This window comes from Apteryx rowi, unplaced genomic scaffold (assembly GCF_003343035.1).
Source record: "Apteryx rowi isolate R43461 unplaced genomic scaffold, aptRow1 scaffold_64, whole genome shotgun sequence".
NCBI classification, from domain to species: domain Eukaryota; kingdom Metazoa; phylum Chordata; class Aves; order Apterygiformes; family Apterygidae; genus Apteryx; species Apteryx rowi.
In genome coordinates, this window is record NW_020450916.1 from 678740 (window position 1) to 703326 (window position 24587).

The 24587-nt window shown below is 38.0% G+C and overlaps 1 protein-coding gene across 2 annotated transcripts in view; it reads left to right on the forward strand.

The window, feature by feature from the left end:
* MSH2 (mutS homolog 2) overlaps nt 1-22016 on the forward strand; it is a 57977-nt gene extending 35961 nt beyond the window's left edge. The window contains exons 9-16 of one of the 2 annotated variants that reach the window (XR_003256426.1): nt 4646-4769; nt 5836-5986; nt 9244-9341; nt 10752-10997; nt 12535-12739; nt 13156-13403; nt 15376-15645; nt 17435-17519. Coding sequence is in view for 1 of the 2 variants with exons in the window: in XM_026084457.1 (XP_025940242.1) it covers nt 4646-4769; nt 5836-5986; nt 9244-9341; nt 10752-10997; nt 12535-12739; nt 13156-13403; nt 17435-17607; nt 20595-20765 (1416 nt within the window). In the remaining variant the exon portion in view is untranslated. Of the gene's footprint in view, nt 1-4645; nt 4770-5835; nt 5987-9243; nt 9342-10751; nt 10998-12534; nt 12740-13155; nt 13404-15375; nt 15646-17434; nt 17608-20594 lie in introns of those variants that run through there. The other variant, XM_026084457.1, reaches the window with a different exon arrangement.
* The last annotated feature ends 2571 nt before the right edge of the window (nt 22017-24587 follow it).

Genomic DNA, 24587 nt, shown 5'->3' on the forward strand with positions numbered 1-24587 from the left:
TTTCTTTAAAACTAACAGCTGTTCTAAGCCTTTACCCTTCATAGTCCATCTCTTCAAATTTCTTTTCAACTTCTACTTTAAAATGTTTTGATCCTTCTAAACAGAGTATTGAGTCAATTATTTTTAATTAAGTCCCACAGAATCTGGTATGCTGGATTTGGTGNTTTTTTTTTAAGATACTGGAATTGATTAAAATGGCTATAGATAAACCAACACGGATTTTATTGGAAAAATAAATGTTCTTCTGCTTGAGCATTAAAACCTGAACCTTTGACTTGCAATTCCTCTTAGCTTCTTAGGGAATTCAAATAAAATATCCAGCTCTGTTCCAAGTGTGATTGCAGGATAGGTTGTCATAGCAACTTAATTATGCCAATAATCCTTTCAGGATAACYGTTATAGCATAAAAAGAAACAACTGAGTTCAAAAAGTGTGGGATGTGGTTATTCATTTACCTAGCTGTAATAAATGTTGATAAACTGTCACTTCTGTTCCTGTATTTCATAGAATCATGAGATTTAGTTTGGAAGGGACCTTTGAAAGTCATCTACTTCAGCCTCCTGCTCAAAGCAGGGCTACCTTCAAAATGTGTTAGGAATTCTTGTAAATAGGATCTGGAGTTCAGGTACTAAGAACATAGACCTTTACAGAAGGGCCTGCTTTTCATATCATTTAGCTAGTTTAGCATAGTCCCAGAGTTTTCAAATGGTTTATGTTGTTTCATGTGAGTAACCCCTTGGAAGTGAGATTCACTTGGGTCTTACTTCATGCAAGTAAACATACACGGTTATCAAAGTGTTGCCAATGCTGGGATGATAGTCTGGTACTTCCCACATTAAGTATTTTATACTTCTGAGCATTCATTTGAGAGCAACTCAGAAGAAAAACTTGATAATCTTAAAAAAAAAAAAAAATGCAGTGGATTTTTATTAGAACAAAAGAGGATGTCTAGCTTCCTCTTATCCATATTGAATTAATGAGATTTGCTTTCAGTATAACCCCTTGTATATGAATAATTGTTGCCAGTGTTGTGTTATATAGAGAGTGAAGATGGTAATAGAGTATTCGGAACAATCTCAGGTACCTGTGTCTATTGCTTTCCTTACTCTCTGAAGCAGATTTAACGTTTGGATTTAGAAGAGTACTGAGCTGTAATTTAGACTTCAGTGCATTTCATCTGTCAGTATATTGGTGAAATGTTACATTGGTGATTGATATTTTTATTCCTTTTTTGGGGGAGATCAGAGGGAAGTTAGTCTAGTTCTTTTTCATTTTCTTCCATTTTTCTGGAGAGGTATAGTCTTAATGGAAGATAACTTATGGTAGATCTATTAGGTGTAAAGCACCAAGAAATCAAGTACTTGCCATTCCACGTCCTTGTTAACACTTGTTGTGTCAGATTGTTGGCCACATCCACCTGGACACTTCCACAACTGAGGGTTGTGGAAGAGAAAAGCAAAGCTTTGCTTTAAGCAAAATTCCTAATTATAGCTGGGGTACTGCTATAGGTGGAGGACAGCTTGAAAAGAATTTAAGTATAATATAAATGTGGGTGCCTGATGTTGTTATTACTTAGTAGCACTATTTTTAATATATTTATTAAGCTATAATCATATTACTTTTCTAGCAGTTCAGCTGAACTTTTAAATTAATTTTAAAATATTTTCTGTTAATCACATTTGGATTTCTCTTGGAGGATGTGATCAGATGAAGTAGTTCTATTTGAACACCTGCTAATGATTATCTAACAAGACCTTAATGATAAAGGATCTGCCCTATAATAGTTGGGGTAGGTAATACAATATGTTAGAAGCTAACTTAAATTCTGGTTCTTACACGCTTCTAGATTCAGATTTTCAGGCTAAGGTAACGGGATGTAGCCTGCTAGACATCCTAAGGTCTTGATAGCTACACCTGGAAATGCCACCAGGCATTTAGCTTGGGACTGGAGTGTCTGGTGTGCTGTGGATGGGCTCCTGAACTGCCACAGTTCTTAGTCCAGACTATGAAGGTAAACAGAAACTGAAATAATACTATTTTAATACTCCAGACCAGAAGCTTTAGAGCAGTTTAGGAATTTTCTCACACACTAGCAGCCTCAGCCATCTGAGTTCAGTTGTTGTCACAGATCTGTTGGAACTGTAACTGTAATGGAGATATTTTTCACATGCTTGTTGTAAGCTCCATCCCAATGACTGCTGGCCTGAGCAGTAGGTGAGGCAGTGTCATAGGTTTTTTGAGCATTATAAGCTCTAGCCACCCATGGATCTTTGCTTACAGTGAAATAAAATTTCTCTGCGCAGGGGAGGTCTGAAGGGTGGAGGTGCAGGGTGCAGCTTCTGTTCTGGTCAGCCTGTCTGACACAGTGTTTGAGGTCGGGGTAGCTTGAGTGAAGAGTGGAATTTGCAGCCGGATCAAGTGCTGTGCTGAGACCTGGCATTCTGTGGATGTTTAGGAATGTAACCTCCTTGTTCGAAGATCATGGGATTTTTGCAGCTTGTTCTAGGTTTCAGAAAACTCTTTGAAGCCATGTAACAAAACTACTTTTCACTCTGCTGTCAACCTTAGCTGTCTCATGAAGCCAATCATTATAGTGGTTGGAGTGCACGGCCACTGCAGTCAAACCTTTCTAGTTTCTGTTTCAGAACCAGGATCTGCCTTACAAAACCAGAAATGGTCACTTCTGCCATATGTTGTGTCATAAGTGTTCATTCTTCTTGCTGTTCTTTTTGCAAGAGTACCCTTTATTAAGGGATGGGAGGAGGAGACCTATCAACAAGGACACTTCTGCAGGGAATAAATTTGTAAAACCCCTTTCTTAATGCCTCCAAATTTTAAGATGGCCCTCTTTAAAAAAAAAAAAAAAAAAAAAAAAAAAAACCAACAAAAAAAACCCCTCATGATTCATTATTCTTTGAAGCTTGTATCTCTGGTTAGGCACCTGGAGAACCACGCCACTGCAGCGTGTTTGCACACAACAAAAATGTAACCAAAATATCAGGCTAAGTGTAACACTTTGCAGTGCTGGTATTCGCACAAAGGAAATAGGCACCAAAGGTTCAGGTCTCCATTACGCATGCAACTTCTGTGGAAGATCTAATTCACGCGCATGCAACTTCTGTGGAAGATCTAATTACTTGTCTGGGGAAAGTCATTCCCAGAAGAGACTAGCAATCCTTTGAATATACAGTATATTATGCAGTTTCTTCATATGGTAGTTTACTTAGCCCCCATTCCAAATTCAAAGTGCTTAAGTAGTCCTGAGGCTTTCATTTCCAGATTGTGTCCTCAGATCTTTGTTCCAAGTTGCTGCAAAACCTGGTAGTTTTCACTCTAATGCTTTTAAAGTTGCCTTGGTGCATTCCAGACTTGAAGCTTTTATTGTAAATAAGAAAGAGATGCCTGCAATTGTGGTTCCTGCAGTTATAGCACCTCTTGCTCAGTGCTTTCTAGTGTGATACTTGTTTTGTAAGGGGAAAGAATAAAAGAACCGTGAAACCCTCTCCCCTTCCCCCCCCCTTTTCTTCTCTTGCTAACATATACTTGTGGGTAAAAGTAAAACTGTATGTAAACCAGTATCTTGCTCAGGTGTGCTTAGCAAAGTAGTTGCAGCAGCTGCTGTAAGTACAGTTTTGCAGATCATTTTCAGCCAGAGGAAGCTTCATGAAAGTATTGTTTTGGTTTGTTTTTTAACTTAAGTGGGGGAAATGTTAGCAATATGAAAGCCAGTGTTTAGTTTCCATGTCACAGACAACAATACTAATATTTTATTGACTGTAAAAGTATGTATATTAAAAATCAAGTTTCTTTTCTGTTTAGTGATTACAAATGTCTGCTTGCAAATTAAACTTAAGACCTTTACAGGGGCTTGTAATGTCATTGGGAATGCATAGCTAGAGTGGAAGCATGGGGAAGAGAGAGGGGAAAAGATGAGGTACAACTTAGTTCATCTGCACCTCTGAAAATGTTTAGTTTGTAGGGAAATATGTGTGCTTTTCAGCTCAGAAGAACTGGGTTGAAATTGGATAGGATTTTTGGTGATAAAATACAGGCTCCTTCCATAACCTGTTGAATGTGTTTTGGGCAGGAAACGTTGTTCTCAGATGCTTCCGTTTTAAAGACTTCTTGTTTTGAAATGCTCTTTCCTCTTACAATCTGTCCTGATTATCTGCCTAAATCTAGGCTGGCATACAGATTTTGTGGAAATATGTAACAATGTCATTTCCACCCACTTTGGTTTTTTTCCTGCCCGTTTACTACTGCTGTTACTTTTATGCAAATGAAAAAAAATGTACAGACAACTGCAGCCATTTCAAAGTAAATGAGTCGGTTAAATTGGTACATTTTGCTTGTATAAAGTATGTTCTCTGAGGAAAAAGGGTTTGAGCCTTCTTTGTTTTGTAAGTGAATCAGACTCCAGTCAGCCAAGGATACAATTATCACAAATATCAATGCATTGCAAAATTATTTTTATATATATATATACACACACACATATATACATACATGCATACATACATATATATATATATATATATATATAAACAGATTGAACTAAAGGGTTAAAATAAATTCATTTCACTGTGTATGATCAGGGAGGGAATTCTTTATTTATTATGTTTGGGTTTTTCTTCCCTCCCCGCAGGTGGAGAATCATGAATTTCTTGTCAAGGCTTCTTTTGATCCTAACTTGACAGAATTAAGAGAGAAGATGAATGAACTGGAAGAAAACATGCAGTCCTTTTTAAAGAGCGCAGCCAAAGAACTAGGTAGGGTATGAACTACCACTGATTCTTACCTTCTTTGTAAAATGCTTTGAGATCAACTAACGAAAACTGCTACAGAGGAGTTAAGGGCTGTTTGTTTTATTTTATAACTAGTTTTTGGGTGACTTTAATTGTCCCAGTTAGTACAGCCTATTGAAAACTGAGTGACCTTTGGGTTCCAACTTGGCCTTTTTTTAAGGATGGCATTACAGACTATTTCATAGGTTATCGTGCACATTTGCAAAGATACTGTGGAATTTCTTTTCTAGAATTGTAACTCATCTAACTCTTGGTTGAATCCAATTTTATTTTACATCTTTTAAGGATGTACACCGAAACATTTTTGTCATGTCCATTCAGGCCATGCCAGTTTTCTGTGTGAAGTTCTTTGCAAAATGTAATGTGTAATTCTTGGAAGCAAAATGAGACCTTTAAAGGATTTTACATAGTATAATCAGTGTGCAGTTGTATAATGAATTGGGCATTCAAAGAGCAACTTTAATTAAAATTAAACTTTTTACATTTTTTATGCAAATACAGCAAGGAAGACTGGCAACACCATAGTTATTTTAGGTTACACCTTTAAGGGCTTGCATATTTTTCAGTCTTGTTTTTTTTAGTTTAAACAAGATACCTGGATGAAAAAGAAGGAAAGACAAGATTGCATAGGGATGGAATGAGAAATCTCACGTGCAGAAGTATGTGCTGGTAAAAGGATTACAAGGCTACATGTGCTGTGCTTATTGCATCAATATAGAATATTCTTGTAATGTGCTCTGAACGTGATTCTTGTTTCTGGGGGACATGTAGTAATATGTCGAGGGTGTACTTGATTTGAATACACAATTTGAGGGTATTTCAAATTAAGAGTAAAGAATGAACCACTAAACTTCTGTTAGGTCTGGGTATTTCTCATATGTGTGCAGACCCAAAGCAAGGATATTGAATAGCATATCTAAGATATACTGCATACAAACGGGGGATTATTGAGCAGACATAGCACAGACTACAGGCTCTTGGATGATGGTTTTCTTCTTTCTTTTTCCTTCTCTGTTTTTTCAATTAAAAGGTTTGGAAGCTGGCAAAAGTATCAAACTAGAGTCAAACTCACAATTTGGACATCATTTTCGAATTACTTGCAAGGAAGAAAAAGTTCTCCGGAACAATTCAAAATACAGAATAATTGATACACAGAAGAACGGTGTGAAGTTTACTAACAGGTATGAAAGGATATTGATATCAGCTTTTCAAGCCTGTTGTGAGAGAAACAATTGTTCCTTTCTTTGTAAATATCCCAATAGGCTATTTTTCCTATGTCTTCAGTGGCTGAATTTTCACCGCCTTTTTAATTAACTCATGTTTTGAAATGTTGAGCAAGACTGGCATGAGGGAGGAGCAGTCATGCAGTTGTGTCTGTTAAAAGCACACGTATTCATTCCCCATTTATTTTGCCAACTGTTCAGCTATTCTTGTTCTTTTGACTTTGGCTAATTTCTCTGTTTTAGCTGCCTAATTGCATTCACTGTGACTGTTTATACAGACAGTCTCACAAGCTGCAATAGGAAGAAAGCTATTTATGCTTATCACCAAATATGATGTGCAGCTGTTTTGTTGGCAGTTACCTTTTCTGTTCCAAACTATGCTCTAACTAATGTTGGTCCTATGCATTGGACTTCTGTTCTGTCTGTATAGTTTAGGCTATTAAAAAATTTCAGTCTGAAGGCTAATTGCCGTGATGTTGTTTCAGTGCCTCCTTGTCCAGAGAACAATTCTGTCACAGGTCATCCATGCAAAAAAACTACACTTTTTGCTGCCTTTTGAGTTCTTGTAGGGTTTTTTTGTTTTGGGKTTTTTTTTTGTTTTTTTTGGAAGGAGCATGGACTGCCTCAATCATCAGATGTCTTGCTTTCTATACTTCATTTTTTTACAAAAAGCAAACAAGAAAGTAAGAAGTTGCCTTTGCAGAAACACCATAGAATCATGGCATAACTTAGGTTGAAAGGAACCTCTCAAGGTCAACTGATCCAACCCCTCACTCAAATCAGAACCATCCTAGAAATTAGATCCATCTTCAAAGTTAGATGAAGTAGTTCAAGGCTTTGTCCAGCTGCCCACGCTCTAAGGATGAAGATTTCACAACGAATGAAAACTTTCTTCTGGCAGATCTAATCAGAATTTCCTTTGTGATAGCTTGTGTCTTCTGCATCTCCTTCTTTTGCTGTGCACCTCCAGGAGGAATCTGACTAAGTCTTCTCCATAACTCCCTTTAATTAAGTAGTCTAAGGCAGCGTTTGGATCCTCATTTAGCCTTTCTTCTCCAGGGTGAATAAACCCAGCTCTCTCAGCTTGTCCTTGTATTCTTTGTGGTCCAGCCCCAAATCATTGTGGTGGCTGTCTGCTGGACTTGCTGCAGCTTCAATGCCTCTTAAACTGGGGAGCCTGAAACTGGACACAGTACTGCAGATGTGGTCTCACAAGTGCTAAGCAGTGGGGAAGGATCACTTCCCTCGTCCTGCTGGCTACACTTTTGCTAATACAGCCAGTATGCAATTGGCTGCAAGGGACTCGCTGATGGCTTGTGTTTAGCTTCTTGTCCACCAGGACCCCCAACTCCTTTTCTGAGAAACTGCCATTTGGACAACAGCCTGTGCTGTTGCCTGCCAGCTCTGCATTTGACTTCGTTGAAATTTCTGTCAGCCTGTTTTTCCAGACTATTGAGATCCTGCTGAATGACAGCCCTGCCCTCCAGCGTATTGACTGCTTCCCTGAATGTGATTTTGTTCACAAGCTCACTGTGCATTTCAGAGTGTATTCTGTCCCATCACCCAAGTTGTTAATGAAAGTGTGAATAGTATTGGCCCCAGTATATAMCCCAAGAAATGCTACTAGTAACCAGCAACCAACTGGATTTCGTGTGGTGAACCGCTACTCTTTCTAGCCCTGCAGTCCAGCTGAACAAGCTGAAATCCGCTGTTGTGAAATCAAGTGAAAATCCTCTGCTGTCGTGAAATCCTCTGCTGCTTGTGTTCCTCACTTCCCTCAGGTTTTTAAACTCTTTCCATCTCATGGTCACTATAGCTAAGGTTGCCACCAACCTTCAAACCCCTGACAAGTTCCTCCTTGTTTGTGAGTAGCAGGTCCAGAAGAAAACTAGTCTTTAAGTGTGCTGCATGTAATGTACACATGTGTGCTGAAGTGTGCTGCATGTAATGTACAAGAGAGAATAGCAGGATTTAATACATCATAAACTCTGTTTCAGGCAAAGAAACAGTGCTACTGTCACTTCAGATATAACAGCTCCTGCTGGAGTTAGCATTGGAGAAATGAGTTTATTGAGAGAGGTCTTGATTGATGTACTTGTATGAGGAGCACTACATACAGGGCAAAGCTGATTTCAAGCTAGTGCTATTATTATTAGTGACTGTAATCCTGTTAACCACTCACTTTTGAAAGTAATAAATTCTTTGCATTGGAAAGGAGAGCAAACATTTGTATATTTTAAGAAAACCAGTATGTTGGAGTATTTCACACAAATTTACTTAAATGAACAAAAAAAACCCCTTAATTGCCTTTTATTTTAACATTTATTTAGAGGATTTTTTTTTCAAAACATCCCTGAAATTTAAAACAACTCTGTTTTCTTCTAAATATGTTACGAATCTAACTAATGATGAAGGTAGGCTTTTCCACAACTGAGAGGGTGCTTAGAACCTCTAATGTAAGTATCATCTGTTACTTTCCTAAGGAAAAAGCCCATGGATCACTAACAAGACAGAGTTCTCTTAGTTTTTAGTTGATATAGTTGATTCTGTAGACAGTAATAAAAGCGCAAGGCTGACTTCTGTAGTGTGGGTGCGCTATTTGTGTATGTTTCATAGTCAGTCCTACTGCTTCTGCCCTCAAAGGGGAGGTGAGTAGCTTGAGAAGATTAAATACTCGTTTAAATATCCTCTTGATTTCAGCTTACCTTTTTTTGAAGATTAGAACCTATTCTTAGTGATAGTAGTTCACTGAGGCTTTTTACTGAATGAAAGAGACTTCAGCTCTGATGAGAATCTGTTATGGGATTCTGGACTAATTACTCAGTTGCTCAGTGGCAAGTTTTCCTCTGCCAGCTCTATCATGTGCCGCATTTTGTTGCAAGATTGTGAGAAGTGCTTTAGTTGAGAGCATCATATAGCATGTCCATAACAAATAAATATACCGTAATATTTTACGACTGGTTCTATTCAGAGATGCTAGGATTGCTGGTTTGGCACTTGTGGGTGATATTCACCTTGGGGTTAATCTTGCCTGATATCCTGGCTTGGATGACTCTTAGATTAGCTGCCTCGTGGTTATTGGGTTGAACCCTCCTATTAAAACTGTTGCAGATGACTGGATCTGACTCATGGGTGAGGAGGCCAAAAGTTATACATTGTAGCAGTGAAGACTGAGAGAACATCACAGCTTCTAAATATTGCGGTTTTGTTCACAGCAAACTGAGCTCCGTCAATGAAGAATATATAAAGAACAGAGAAGAGTATGAAGAGGCTCAGGATGCAATTGTTAAGGAAATCATTAACATTGCTTCAGGTGAGTATGGCAGTATTGCTCTATATTGCAGTCTGGAATGCTAGGAGGACTTGCAGTTTTTTTCTAGTTCCTTCTATAGAGAAGGACCATAACCTTCCCCAGAGAATTAGTGTAAAAGTGATTGATGGCATTTAAACAGTTGTTGAAAGCTTGAAATGTGTTGCTGTCTTCTATGGTCAGACCTTGTCCTCGTGTTGCTACAAGTACGCAGTGATGCTATTAAGCTAAAGACAAACGTATTAAAGATACAAAAACACTTTTTAATCTGAAGAATTAATATATTTGAATGTATTAAATTACAGTGGAAATCTTAATGAGCTTTATGAACTGCTGACATGGTAAGGAATTTGCTTGATGCTAAGTATGCTGCAAAATCAGTAGCTGACTGGATCTTTCATTTTCCTWTCTTGGTAATTTTCAGGTGGTATTTTTTGTGTGTGACATACTAAGGTTTGTATATTTATGTGGAAAGCTAACTGGTTATTACATAGCAAGATTAGCTACAGTATGTCATCTATAAGTACCTGCTATGGTTAAAAATAAGGCTGCTGCTGCTGCTAAAAGCTTCTGTGGTGTGCATTCATAGACTTAAAAGTGTATACATGTATTTAAAAAACATTTTTCTCCCTCACCCCCGGAGGCAATGTAATGGAAAAGAGACTGAATCATGTGTGTAATTCTTAAATGAAAGTGGCTTAATCATTTTGCTGAGCTATACCTAACCAATTCAAGAGGTGATGTCAGAACAGCAGGCATACTTTCTACAGTGAGGACTTTCTGCAGATCACTAGTCACTTCTTGACACATGCATCCCACTTGCAGCAGTTAGATGCTTTGCCTCTATAGACTCCTGTTCCTTGTCCCTTTCATGTTAAAAAAAAAAAAAAAAAAAAAAAAAGTACTGAACATCCTGGGCCATCTGGTCTTGTTGCATGATTTCACAGGCACTGTATCTTACCAATCTCTCCATAACATCATTCACACAAACTTAAATAGTTGCGCAGTGCTGTCTCAGTTGCCTTTGGTTTCATGCACATCAAAATGCATTGTATTATGGGGAAGGAAATTTATAGGATTTCCAGCCATCTTGCAGTTCTAAGTATTTGCTTTCTCATACTAAAATAAGCACTTTATCTATGTCTAGTGTTAATGTGAAACAATCAACATGGCCTCRCCTTTTCCTTTTTCCTAGTCTGAGGTGGAACCTCTTTTGTAGTCAAAGCATGGAAAGTTTGGAGTTACATCTTACAGATGCTCACAGATGACGACTGCTGACTTGAACAAAACTGAGTTTTAAGGCAGATGAATTAGTTAATTTTGTGGGTTGAGTGTAAGCTTTAATTTATCTCTTCAGCAAGAACAAAAACTCTTTAACTGTGTTGAATATGTATTTCTCTTAAACAAAAACAGGTTATGCAGAGCCGATACAGACAATGAATGATGTGATAGCTCAATTAGATGCAATTGTCAGTTTTGCTCATGTGTCAAACGGAGCACCAGTGCCGTATGTCCGTCCTGTCATTCTGGAAAAGGGACGAGGAAGAATTGTGCTGAAAGGTTCCAGGCATCCTTGCATCGAAGTGCAAGATGATGTAGCCTTCATCCCCAATGACATTATGTTTGAGAAGGGCAAGCAGATGTTCCACATTATTACTGGTAAATGGTTGTGTTACCTTTTTCACTTGTTGTTTAGGTTCTAAATGTCTTAAGTATTTCCAATAATGATGTCCTTTTCTTTTAAAAATAAAATAAAATAAAAACTCGGTCAAAACAATTTCTCTAATCAACAAAGAGCAAGCAGCTAGCAAGTTATTCATGTGTCTGTCTGTGGGATAAGATTTAGTCCTGGGAAAAAAAAGGGAAGACATTTGTAAACTATTGTTATTTATTGCATTTAAAAAAAAAAAGCTACAACGTTCCTGTCAAATGTTTCCTTTGATATTGGATGTTGTATATGCTTATGCACAAATGCCCCTATTTCCCACCTATCAAATTACTAGTCCTGGAATTAGTTGTTATGACTGTAGTTATAGTACACTGTTTGGAGAAGGTGATCACTAATTTAAAAATAGTAATTTGGGAAGAAGAGAAAAGCTACTTGTTAGGATACTAGGAACAAGAAATTAGTCCTTCCTTAATATAGGTATTTTTTGCCTTACTGAATGTCACTCAGTGAGCCAGGCAGCCTCAGGAGTTACAGAATCTGAACCTACTTAGGTGCTTTGGAAAATTCCACTAGGCATCAATTGTKTCGTAGCCATGTAGGCACCTTTTGTAGGTAAGATTTTAAACTGTCAGTTCATTAGAGTTAATCTTTTTTTTTTGTTGTTTAGCTTTAAAGCGAATTTTAAATGCAAAACACGTTTTAATGAATGTACCCTTTTTTCCCCTATTCTCTGGTGCAATTAAGGTAATTTTACTACACAGGAAAATATTTTCAGTGTTTATATGTTTAATTGAATTTTAATTTCCATCCAGATGTCCTTGACACACATTCTGAGTAGGAAAGATCTTAAATTAGAGAATGATTAATGAACCACTTCTAAAATAATCAAAAACAAAAACTAAGAATCTGAATAAATGCATGGTAAGACACATAATACAACAAATTGTTTTTCTTTTTTTGGTTAGCAAAAGCCTAAAATTAGTTTTAATGAACAGCTTTTAGGAAAATACTTTTTATTTTGTTTGTACTTCAGTTAAAATTACTTACTTAATATCTTTGTGTTTTTGCTGATTCAGAATCCCTTTAGATTGTAATTTAAATCACCAGCTAGTTTACCCTGTCTGTAACTAAGATATTTAATTTTTACAAACAAATTGTAGTTGTTGAGATGAAAGCAAGTTATTATCATTCTTAAACAGTGATACCGATGACTTTTAAATGAAAGCTTATTAGTTTTAGGTATGAACATGTCTTTTAGATGCCTGCTTACGCTTTTGAGAAGTCACAAAACTTAATGAAGCTCCTCATACCCCCTTTCTTTTGAAAAAGCATTCAGTAATATGTACAAGCAAGCCGTTGTAGTAGCAGAGCTACTTGCTGCACCTGTTAAACGAGTTTGCTACCCTTTCCTGGCAAAAGAATGAGAAGTTTAAATGGTGTTTTAATTTAGAACCTGTTCTCCTTTAAAAGGGGYTTCTAATATTAAAAGATGGTGTTTTGAATTCCTTTGAAAATTTTCTTCTTTAGGCCCGAACATGGGGGGGAAGTCAACATACATCCGACAGACCGGGGTGATAGTTCTTATGGCCCAAATTGGGTGTTTTGTACCATGCGACTCTGCAGAAATAACCATTGTGGATTGTATCCTGGCTCGGGTAGGAGCTGGCGACAGTCAGCTGAAAGGCGTGTCTACTTTCATGGCTGAAATGTTAGAAACTGCTTCAATCCTTAGGTAAGCCCTGTGTTTATTTGATTTCATTGATGTGGGTTGATGGGAAAGGACATGTTCTAAATATGATGCAACATAAGATTTTTCGCTTACGTAGAGCTGAGTAGAGGTTATGACTCAAAATGGAGGATCTCAAGTCCTTTTTAGCAGGTTCATAAGTTCTTGAAGTAGCTTTCTGTTTATTTCAGTGATCATATAGAGCTGTTACCAGGAGGTCAAAGCCTAAATGGGCCAAAGAAGCTCTAACTTGGAATAATCTTTGATGCTTTGTATGCGCTTTATTCATAGGTTGTTACGTAAACAGCAAGTGTGTGCCTGGTATCTCTCTTATGCCATGTGTCTACAACATAACTTGCATTACTTGAATATCCAGAGTTCATGCTGTTCTCAAACTTTATAAAATGCTTTTCTGTTTTTAGGACTGCATCTGAAAACTCCCTGATAATCATTGATGAGCTGGGAAGAGGAACATCTACCTATGATGGCTTTGGCTTAGCATGGGCTATTTCAGAATACATTGCTACCAAAATTTGTGCTTTCTGTATGTTTGCTACACATTTCCATGAACTGACAGCACTTGCTGACCAAGTGCCCACAGTTAATAATCTACATGTTACTGCTCTGACCAGTGATGACACACTGACGATGCTTTACCGTGTCAAGGAAGGTAAGACTTGGTAAATTGCGAACAGGGAAAATTTTATTGCACCCTGAGACAGGTAGGAGGAAATCTTAAGGGAAAAGAAGATGAAATATATTTCATATGCAGTTTTGCAGCTTAATTTTTATCTGAATGCAATGGACATGCTCTTCTCTATGGATAGAGAATTTGTATGGCAGGATACTTTCTTTCTTTTTTTAGAGCGGGAATATTCCAAATGTCATTATTTCCTGTTTTCTTCTATCAGCTGTCTTTACCTGCTGCTGTGTTTTTGCTTTAGTTCTTGTTCTGGAAGAAGCCTATTTTTGGTAAATCATAGAGAAAAGATTTATCCCCTTATTTAAACTGTTCTTTTAAAAGAAATGAGTGCAAATTATATGTACTGACAGTTTTTAATAATTAATGGATATTTCACTGTAAGGAGGCTTGATCACTGAAGATGTTACCTACTTACATGATTGTTTGAGCTAGAAAAAAATCATAAGTTTAGTTTTTAGGAAATGGCATCATAATAAAACAACAAGTAGCCTGCTATTTTGTGAGTGTCAGAAAATGAAGATGTATTTTATTGGAATCCTTTTGTGGATCCAGTGATTCCTTTTGGTATAGAATTACACAATTTTTAAACCAGCATAAATTTCAAACTCTAGTAGGTGGTTCTTCCTGCTTCCCTCTATCCCCAATCATTTGTTCTTGCTCCTTTCAGCAGAAGCCTATATTTATGCCAGATGAAGTGGGGCTGCATAACTGTGGCTTGAAAGGTTTGGTAATGTACAGGATTCTAATTTAGCTGTAAACTCTACAGTGATTATGATGTTGCTGTAAGAGCATTTCAATCAGGTCTCCTGCCTGTAGTCTGATTTTGATTTAAAATGTGTGCAGAGTACTATTACACTGTATTTCCACTTAAAACTCCTCTTATTTTTTCCTCAGTTCCACAATGAAGGAGTGGATTAGATGACATTCAGATAGGAACATAGTTGTTGTAGAACATTGTGGCTATACTGGATGAGAGCAACAATTTATCTTGTGGAATAATTTTGTCTCGAATAAGTAATAACTATTTGAGGAGTCAGGCTATAAATCTTTTCTAAGATAATTATTTAGTATCATCCATTCTTATTAAGGCTAAGGAGCTGGTCCTTGTCTTGTATCTTAAATCCTGAAAACTGATGCTTATATCCTGTTAATTTAAGATTTACTCTTATAGGTGCAACTGCCAAAATGTATTCCTTGATAAAAAGCTGTTCTGTCATTTTGACACAATACCAAATATTTGCCTGCCTTTGCCTAGTTCATCATAACAACTCTGCGTTTCATGATTGCTGCATATTCAGTATGTGTTGTCTTGGAACTCTCTCCAATATTTCTTGATTTCTTTAGCTGGTTTAGGACTTTTCTTTCTTCTGACATGTATGACTCAGAAATTTGTCTAATGCGCTGTCCAATTATTACATATTTCTGTTGTGCTTTTAAGGATAATTTTTTATAATCTTCACAGGCTATCACCTTACTATTAACCTTCTCTAGATAATTGTTAAATGTGTTTTATTGTGTGCTGTTCTAAGCCTCATTCAAATGGCACCATGCTATTTTCTTCCTGTGACATTGCTAATTGACTGTTTCTTACTCCTTCATTTCTTCTGGATTTGAATCCATGAAGTGACTTCGTTTCTTGCCCTTTGACTACTGTTAGAACTGCTTCTAATTTTATATTCACCCATGACTATAGTCTTGCGGTTATCTTTCTGGTATCCTTTTCTGTGAAGCTAGGAGACTGCTCTGAACACAGGGAATCAAAGCGTGACCAGATGTACTGCTCTCTGCTGGCTTTACTTCGAATCGCCTTGGAATTGATCGGGGAACCTTCAGCCACCTCAGTCTTAGTTCTCTCAGTGTAGTGTCCTTGTCTGTCTTTGAGAGTAAGACAAGTTATTTTTTTCCTTAAAAATGACTTCTGTTCTCCTTTCTGTTCCAGCGCTTTTGCTGGGCAGCATCCAGGCTCTGTTTCTGAGCTCCAGGTCAGCGGCCCTGGTAACCAGCCTGCTCCAGTAGAGAGGCAGTGCCTGTGGCTCTTGCAGTTTGCAGCTCCCAGCTTCTCCATTGCATGTTGAGCCCCTTCCACCAAGGGGGAAAAGGGCTCAAAGCCCTCTGAGTGCCTGGCTCAAGTCGGGGCTTAAAACAGGCACTTGGTGTGCATGGAACTGAAGAGTATAGCCACAAACTGCCACAAGCATATATTTAAACTGTGAGTATTTTCAATGCAGTAAGAACCTGGAGGTGGTCAGTATCTCCAAACAAGCCTTTATTATTATCCTTATTTAGGTGCCTTATTTTGAGTACTTAGATTAAAAAAAAAAATAGTGTACAGTAAATCTAAACTTTCTCCCTTCTAATGCCTGGATCTTTTATAATACCAACTTTTAAGATTAATAATAATGCTTCCCAACTTCCCGAATAGTTGTGTGAATTCTCTTTTCAGTTCCTTCCTTTTTTTTTAACTGTATCAATCTGCCCATTCTGGTCCTTGCTGAAAACTCTAGAAAGCCAGGCTTCATATTATTCTTTATTTTTAGTCATATGCATCTTTTCTTTGTACATACAATGTCTTTTCATCTGACCCATTTTCTTGGAAGTCCTATTGAGTATAGAGACACCATAGTTTGTTTCTATTGACTTAAATCTCTGTCAGGTGAAATACAATATTATGAAAGCTTCTCCTTAAAATACCTGATCTCAAATTGGTTGTCTTTTATATAAGTTTTTGGATTTAGTGTTGTGCATCTTTCCTTTTTGAAGATATATATATTATTAAAGCAAGGATATAAATAGAGGTGGTTCAAATACAGCTGTTTTGAAACAAAAAAAAAGATTTCATACCATTTGAAATGTATAACTAAATCTTAACTGCATGAGTGTGAAGAACTTTCTATTTAGCTACCAATGTATTCAGAATAAACCTCTAAATTCTGTGTTTTTGAGAACTTGCCTGTTGCAGAAGTCACATAGTATGACAACTTTCATACAGTATTCTCATTCCTTTCTTCATGCTTTGTGTGTGACAAAATCAGTGGAAGAGGGTGGGGGCAGAATATTTCTTTTCCAGGCCTCTTTTCAAGATTCTCTCAACAGAGACCTGAGTTAACTTTGTTTTAACATAAAATCAAGAAAACTAATTTCTGTTTAAAAAATAATTTCCTTTAAGAAACCAGAGAGATTACAATGTTAATAAAATAGAAAAATATCTAATGCTAAATTGTTTCCTTTGCCTATATTATGGTTATTCAGTATTTAAAAGATGATTAGTTAAGTATCATTCTAAATGTATAATTCAACCAATTTCCATTCTTGCTGGAGACCAGAATTAAGAGGGTGTAGTAATATTTGAGGGTGGCCTTTCAGAGAGATAGCAGTATAAAGGAATGGAGTTGACATACTGTATCAGAGGGCTTCTGATATGGAAGTGAAAATGATTTTATGTAGCTGTATAATTGACATATTTTGAGCAATTGTGAGAACTTTCTTTCTTAACGAAATGTTATAAACAGTATATTAATTGAAGTAAATACAAAGTTAAAGTTGAAAGGTTTTGACATAATTAAAACTGGAGACTAGGGAGCTGTGTGGTACTGATGTAAATTCAGAGGACTGTATGTATATATATGTGTGTGTGTGTGTATATATATATATATAAATTTGCGAGTGACTATATTCTACAGACGGTACTGAAGTACTTTAATAAATTCAATTTCATTCATTCTCATTTGCCTGAAGAGTTTTCCATTTCTTCGTGAAGTGCTTTTGGAGCTCTACAATTACTGTTCCAAGAGAGCTTAATTAAAAAGAGCACATTCTTTAGTCTGTGTTATCACATGTAGTCTGAAAGGTAAAATCATAAAATATCAGGAGAACCCAACCATATTACGCACTCAGTTCTTCAGAATGGAGAATTATTGCAGGTTTGTTCATATAATCTTTGTGTATTCTTACTGTGTCTTGAATTCTTTACAGATTGTTTTTCTTTCTCCGCCCCCCAGGTGTTTGTGACCAGAGTTTTGGAATACATGTAGCAGAGTTGGCAGCTTTTCCAAAACACGTAATAGAGAGTGCAAGAGAGAAGGCATTGGAGCTGGAGGAGTTTCAAAACATTGGCAAATCCAAGGAATCTGAAGGAGAACCACCAGCCAAGAAACCTTACAGAGAAAGAGAGGTTTGCTAACCAAAAAGTTTTTTTTGTTTGTTTAACTGGAATAGCCCAAGCAAAATGTTTTTAGGATTCAGATTCCCCTAAAGCTTGAGGATAAAAACTGTAACCTCATTTTCCCCTAATGAAACGGTTTAGTTATGAAGCTCATGAGGAGCTGAAGGCACATTCAAGGCTATAGTGGGTTTTGGTTTGGACTCGTTTCAAGTTGACATAAGGAAGAATTTCATCTAAAAACTTAAACATTCATGAGAGTTAAATCTATTTTTTTTTCTTAAGGAATAGTATTCAGCAGTTAGTTTGGTAAGAACTGAAGGCATATAAGGGACCATGTCTCCAGCTGTCCCTTAGGTTTTTCTATATGCCATGAACCAAAGCCAGAATTTTGTGTTCTTCTCTTTTGTTGGCTATTTAGTGTGTGTACTATATTTCATGGGACTTTTTAAGTTTGTAGTTTTTGTGTTAATTGTTGTTTAGGTTATTCTTGGCTCTGCAGGTAGGCTGTATCTGTTCTTGGTCCCTGTTTTGAGGGCTCATTAACACTAATTTCTTGAAGCTCAATATGCATCTATTCAGATCTGTTAACATCAGAAAAAAGCTGAGTGCACAGCTTTCTCCTTTGCACGCTTCCCTGTCCCTCCAGTACTAAGATGTCTCACCAGCTGATTGTATTGAAGGGCCTGGCAATTTGGACTCAGGAATGTCTGATTTGCAGATGTCAGTTATCCCTGTTTAACACACAGCATGTGAGAATTTGAGCTTGGTTCTCTCTATTCAACTGTGGAGGAAAAAGCTCTTGGCTTTGCACAGGCTCCAGCCAGAAATTGAGGAAATCCACACATCAGCATAGATCTGAATGCGTCTGYATTGCAGACTGCACACTCACATAAAACCACATGAGATTTTTTTTTTGAAATTTTGAGTGAACTTTCTTTCCTCCTCTCTTCATTTTCTCTTAAAAGAAGCTTCATTAGTAGGTAGTGTGAGGGAAAGCAATAGCCAGTGGGAAGCTTTCTCAGAACAGCCTGTGTCGTCGTCATCTTCCTCGATCAAGAATCCTCACAGTGACATCCACTGCAGCCTCCTAGGAAATCCACCTGCTCTCTTTAGGCTTGCATTGATTTTTGCCAATAGTAAGGTCCTCCTTACCTTTATGCATGCCCATAAATCTGTTTACAGATCTTAGTTCTGTGTCCTAGCAGTCAGCCTGAAACTTCTCAGCTTTGTAACTCATTAATCTTTTCCTGTAGATCAGTTGCAACTTTGGTAATGCTCCAGTATGTGGCAGCCTCGAAATGTGTTAGTCCATATCCAAAGCAGTTTCTATGTTTAAGAAAGCTTTGCTCTAGGCAGAGGTTGTTATTTCATTTTCAGTTGTAGAGGTCCACTGTGTTCATTCTTGGCTCAGTAGGTAGATCTGATGCATGTTGTGGATGAACAGATCTCTGATTTTCCCTTCCCTTTGGTACCAGGAGGAGGGAAAGCAAGCATTTGGGGGAGTTTTGCTCTGAAAGCTGTGAATAAGTAGTATGCAAAACTGCAGAAGACATCAGTTATTGGTAGTAGTGGTCTAAATTCACACCACTTCTTAAATGTGTTTTGATGAAAATACTGTTGCTGTAGCTTTGTCCCAGAGTTGAGGAAGGGAGGGACACAGGGACCTATAAGCAGCCCTGAAGTCTGCAGGCACCAGTCAGAGGGACATACGCACAGCTCCCCACCGTGACCTAGTGAAACGCTCCCCCAGTGCGTTCATGTACACCACCAGCAAGGGTGTCTGTTTTCTGCTTTAATCATGTTCAATCTGCATTTGTTGTGGCCTATCAAAAATGGTAGTGTCTCAGTAATGGTGATGATCTAAAGTTATGAGAGAGGAAGGTAGTATTGTTTTAACTTAAGAGTTTATTTGCCCTCTGTTGTATGTCTTTTTTTCTCCAGCTACTGCAGTTGCTTTACATTCCTTTGCCAGCTTTGCTAGGTGTCATGGCATTTTCCCCATCAGTTGGATCCAGGCATATGAGAGACATCATCTCTTAGTTTGGTATAAATTAAATTGAAGTGGCAAACACTTCTGACAAATGCAGCATGATGTTTCTTTCTTCAGTATTTCAGAAATAAATAATATTTCATAAACTCTGCAGGCAATACAATGGCATAGCTTTAGATGTCTTGCCCAGGCAATTTGTTTATATTCATTAACATCACCTTTAGGGAGACAAACGTGCTATTATATTTCCAAGTCCCTTGGAGACTTCTGCACTGAAAGCACACTGCGTTAGCCCTAAATGCTAAAAACGGTAAAACTAAGCAGGCTTTGTATTGGAGTCCTAGAATGCAAAATGGACTGGACAGAATTCTGTATTCTTGGCAAATTGTTTCTAATACGGAGATTCTGGACACTCATCATTGAAATGTTTGTTCTTACTGTTGAATTCAGATTGTTTAGAAGCTCCCCCTTGCCTGTTTGTGTAAAAGCATATGTGTAAAGCTTAATTATCATCTGTTCTCCTTGGTGACGGGCAGTCTCCAGTTGCTTGGTAACAGTTTGTTCTTTCCTTTTGCCTATTGAAACACTGGTTTTGATTTACAGTTCATTCAAAAAGTAACTAGTTTGGGTAACAGAGCCACTCTGGTGCTATTATTGCCAGCAACGTTCACCTAATGTGGCTATACACAGGAATTAAATGTGGAATATGCGTAGGAACTCTCAGTGTTAAATATTCCACTAACAACTATTTCTGCTGATCAACAAATGTTTTTTGCTTATGGATCCAAACGGGAAAGAACTTACGATGCCAGTAAACTGGATTGTTCTGGTGGCGAGAACGTGATAGCAAGGGCAGAAGTAGTGGTCTTTTGCCTGCAAAAAGTTTCAGGTGCAGAATAATTCTTTCTTTTGCAGACTTTGGGAAAATCCTTCTTACAAGCTAAACATCCTTTCTGTGTGTGTGTTTTKTTTTTTTTTCTCCTCTGTTCCCTTCCCTCTATTTCAGGAAGGTGAAAAAATAATTCAGGATTTTCTTTGTCAAGTGAAAGCATTGCCCCTGACAGATATGTCAGAAGAAGACATCAAAGCCAAGCTGAAGCAGCTGAGGACCGAAGTGTTGGCAAAGAACAACGGTTTTGTGAATGAAATAATTTCCCGAACAAAAGTTACATCGTGAAAGATGTGAGAACAGGATGCAGCTCTTGAAGTGTTTTATGTTACAAGAACTATCATTTTCTTGTCATGTAGTTTTTATACTTTATGATATTTTGTACTGATTTAGGTAGGCGTTTTTTTTCTTGGATTGTAATTATTTTGTGTAAAAAAAACAAAAACAAAACAAAAAACAAACAAACAAACTTCTGTGGTTCTATGGCACATTCTATGCCAGATTCCTACTTTAGTTGTGATCATTTGTGCCCTTTTAGAAGTGTTCAATAAAATTCTTTTTYGTTTTTGAGAGAATTGTTAACTGTATAAACAAAACACGTTTTACCAGAAAGTGTGCTAGAAAGTGTAACAGTTCAGATGGCATACAGCTATCACAGGCTTGAAAAGCAGCAGCCTTATACCATGATTCTTTTTTATGTGATGCAATTACACCCATTAAATCAATGAAGTTTTAATAGGGCTATATAGTGCTCCATGAGGAAAAAGCATGTGAGCTCAGGGATTAGTCATAACATTTTTGTGTGTGTACATGTGTGGAGCTTGGGCAGGGGGACAGAATTATTGTTTTTTGTTTTAATGTTTGGACAGGTAATGTTTGACCCAAATATACTAGAGGCCTGCTCTTCAGGTCTGAGTGGTGGTAACTCTGTTATATTGACACCCTGTTATTTCCTCCCCCCCCCCCCTTTTTTCCCTAATACACTTCTCTTGTTGTGCTTTTGGAAGCATACAGAACATATAGGTTTATATTCTTCAGAGCATATATGTTTATATTCTGAAATTTAGCACTTTAAACTGTAGCTCTAGAATGCTCTACCTGTATTTAAAACTGGCAGTGTTAAAAGATTAGTGGGAAAAGTATTTATCACGCTGAGAATATAGGAACAAAATTATGCTGAAGATGTCATGTGCAAGATGTCAGCTGTTGCTGTGTCCTGAAGCAGAGATTGCATCAGCGGGTGTGAGCTGGGGACAAGTTCTTGCTGTTAAAGCTGTGCTATAGCTCTGCAGCAGGGATTAGTCTGTTGCAATAGTTTGTATGTAAACATTCCAGCAATAGTTGTAAAAGAGTTGTCTTGCTCAACTTGTTATTGGATAATCTTTACTTGTAATTAGACTAGAACTTGGAAAAGAAACATTCTTCTCAATGGAAGAAAATAAAGGTTGGTTTGATGTGAGATTAGTTTGGATTCTGCCATAACACTTTTTTGGTCTTTAGAATGCAATCTACTTTTAAAAGCAAAAATAAAGACTTGCATTTACAAACAGTGAAGTAGTCATATGTATTTGGTAGCTGTGTCTGGAAAGTGTTTGAATGGAAAAATCCATTATAATTGTATAAGATGTAGCTGTTTTGGCAAATTCAACTGCTTAAAGCACAAGCTATTTCAAAATACAGAATGATAAATAGAGAATGAGAATCAATTTAAAATTACTGCAGACATTCATATCAACACACATTTTGTATTAGCTCAAGCTGCTTTAACTGATGCTAGAAACAAGCAGTTCTTGTAAGTACCTGCCGTTCCAATCACCTACAACCTCTGTGTATGTAAACTGAACTATCCTTGGTCAGATCAAAGGAGCTTCTAGCCTGGCATCCTGTCTAATCATGGCCATCAGGGAATAACCTAGGAATAGGCATAACCATTTAGAAATCCTCGGTGGTTTTCTTTTCCGGGAACCTGTCTGTTCTTCCCTTGACCCTCTGTGAACTTCTAGCATCTACAGCACTCTTGGCCAAAGGAGTTCTGCACTGATGTACCTCCTGCAAGAAGGACCAGTTCCTTTTGTTTGCTTTGAGCTTGATTTCTGTTTACATTTGGTGCCTCTTGTTTTACATTTTGTAAGTGTCCACTCTCTCCACACTGGCTGTGATGTGCAAGTACAGCATGCCTGCAGTATCTTGAGGAAATGCTGCCTTTATTTTTGTATTGCAGTTGGAAGCTGATAGAGCTGCTTATGTGAAACCAGATTCCCCCCTCCCCAGGGTTGAAAGCAGTACTCTGTGCGTTACACAGGAGTCACAAGGACCCTGATTGTACCTGCTCCAGGTAGCTCCTTCTCTGTGCCACAGAAGAGAGTTCTGCCCAAAAGAATGAGCTTCTCTCCCACCCCGTGCCCTTCAACCTTCACAAGGAAGAAAGGGGAGAAAGGGCCAAGTTAATGGAATTTTAAGACTCCTTCTGCATAGTGTCCCCCTTCCCCCCCCCCCCCCCCACTTCAGAGCATAGCGCTGCTGCCAGTTACAGGCATGAGAGAATCTGGCATAGTTTAGGCTCCATATGTCAATGCTACTTGCAAAGTGGGTTACAGGTAGTGTGATCCCATGTGAGCGGAAGAGTGGCTATTTTTGTCAATTCCAATTTAGCTTTTCTTTCAGAAATGTACCTGTGACAGGAGCAATGCCAGGAGCTGGTCTGGTTATTACAGAGCTGTGCCAAGAATGCAAAGATTATCAAAGCTTCAGAACAAAATAATGTAGCTGTCAAGAAGCATTGAGGCCACTTACTGTCAGCCTTGAATAAAGTTGCAATTTTCTCTTTGCTCATTCACTCCAATGCTTGAGAAAGCTTGGCACTGAATACTTGCTGCATGTGCAGTGGTTTTAGTCTGTGCAGTTACTGTTCATCTAGAATGCTCTTTATGAAGAGAACTGCTTTAGGTGGTGTGAAAGAAGAGTGGACATGATTGAACACTGATGGAATTATTTTCATGTGAAAATGTCATTCCGTCTTGGTTGCTTTACCACTTATGTTCTAGTGATCAGGAGTTCAAGTGACACGTGCGTATGTGTAAATACACCTGGTACAAGTATGATGAGAAAATGCTGAGTTTACCTTTTGTCTTGCGGTCAAAAGCAGGTGAGGTGCTTGCTGATCAGGCAGGCTCCAGTTATGGTTGGGGAATTTAGGAATCAAGCTAATAAATCCAGTAAAAGCATTCTGCCGGTTCTGGGGTTAGGATTGAGGGAACAAAACAGAGATGAGTCCTTGGCTACTGACAAGTGCACTGAAGCTGGCTTGTGAAGAGTTTGACTTTTCCAGCCTCTTAACGGCCATATCTATTAAAGAGAGCTTTGCATACCTGCGTTGAAGTATTCAGTCTTTGCCTTGAGAAGCAGGTCAGTTACTGCCATGGGCTTTGTGAACATCATTACTTTGCACTAGCTCTGGCATGTATTCTCTTCTGGGTTGAAAAACACTCCCTAAGTGACTGGGAGTGTTGGTGGTGTACTTCTCTCAATCATGATATGCATCTGTTGCTTTTGGTCTCAGGCAGATTTTGCTATCGGTTGGCATCGACCACTATTGATAGGCATCGATACCTCTCGGTCTTGAGAGGCATCTATAGCTTTCGCTCTGGGCCAATTTTGTTCTTGGTAGGTACTGATGACTATCAACATTAACCATTCTCAATACTCAGATGCTGCCAGGAGTATGTGTTTCCGTATGTATTGCTTTGGAACACCATCTATGGATATCGATCTTTATCGGCTGCTTCAACACCTCCAGCAGCACCAACGGAGAGTCCGAACTAGTAACCTAGCTGCACCGACCTGACTCTATCCAGAGTTGCTTGGGTGCCTGTTGTTCCCAGGGTGACAACTATGCAGAAGCACCCAGGGAGCTACAACGGGTGCAGCAAACTTGGCCTCGTGCTGTAGCTCAGTCCCTGGGCAGTGGGGGTGTGTGTCYGAGCTTTCAACAACCAGTATCCTCCAAAGGATCAGAAATGTAGTTGGGGTCACAGAACTTGGTTCCAAGAAATAACAAAGTTTGTTACCATAATACAAGTCTTACAGATTTTAAATAATCTTTACAAATAT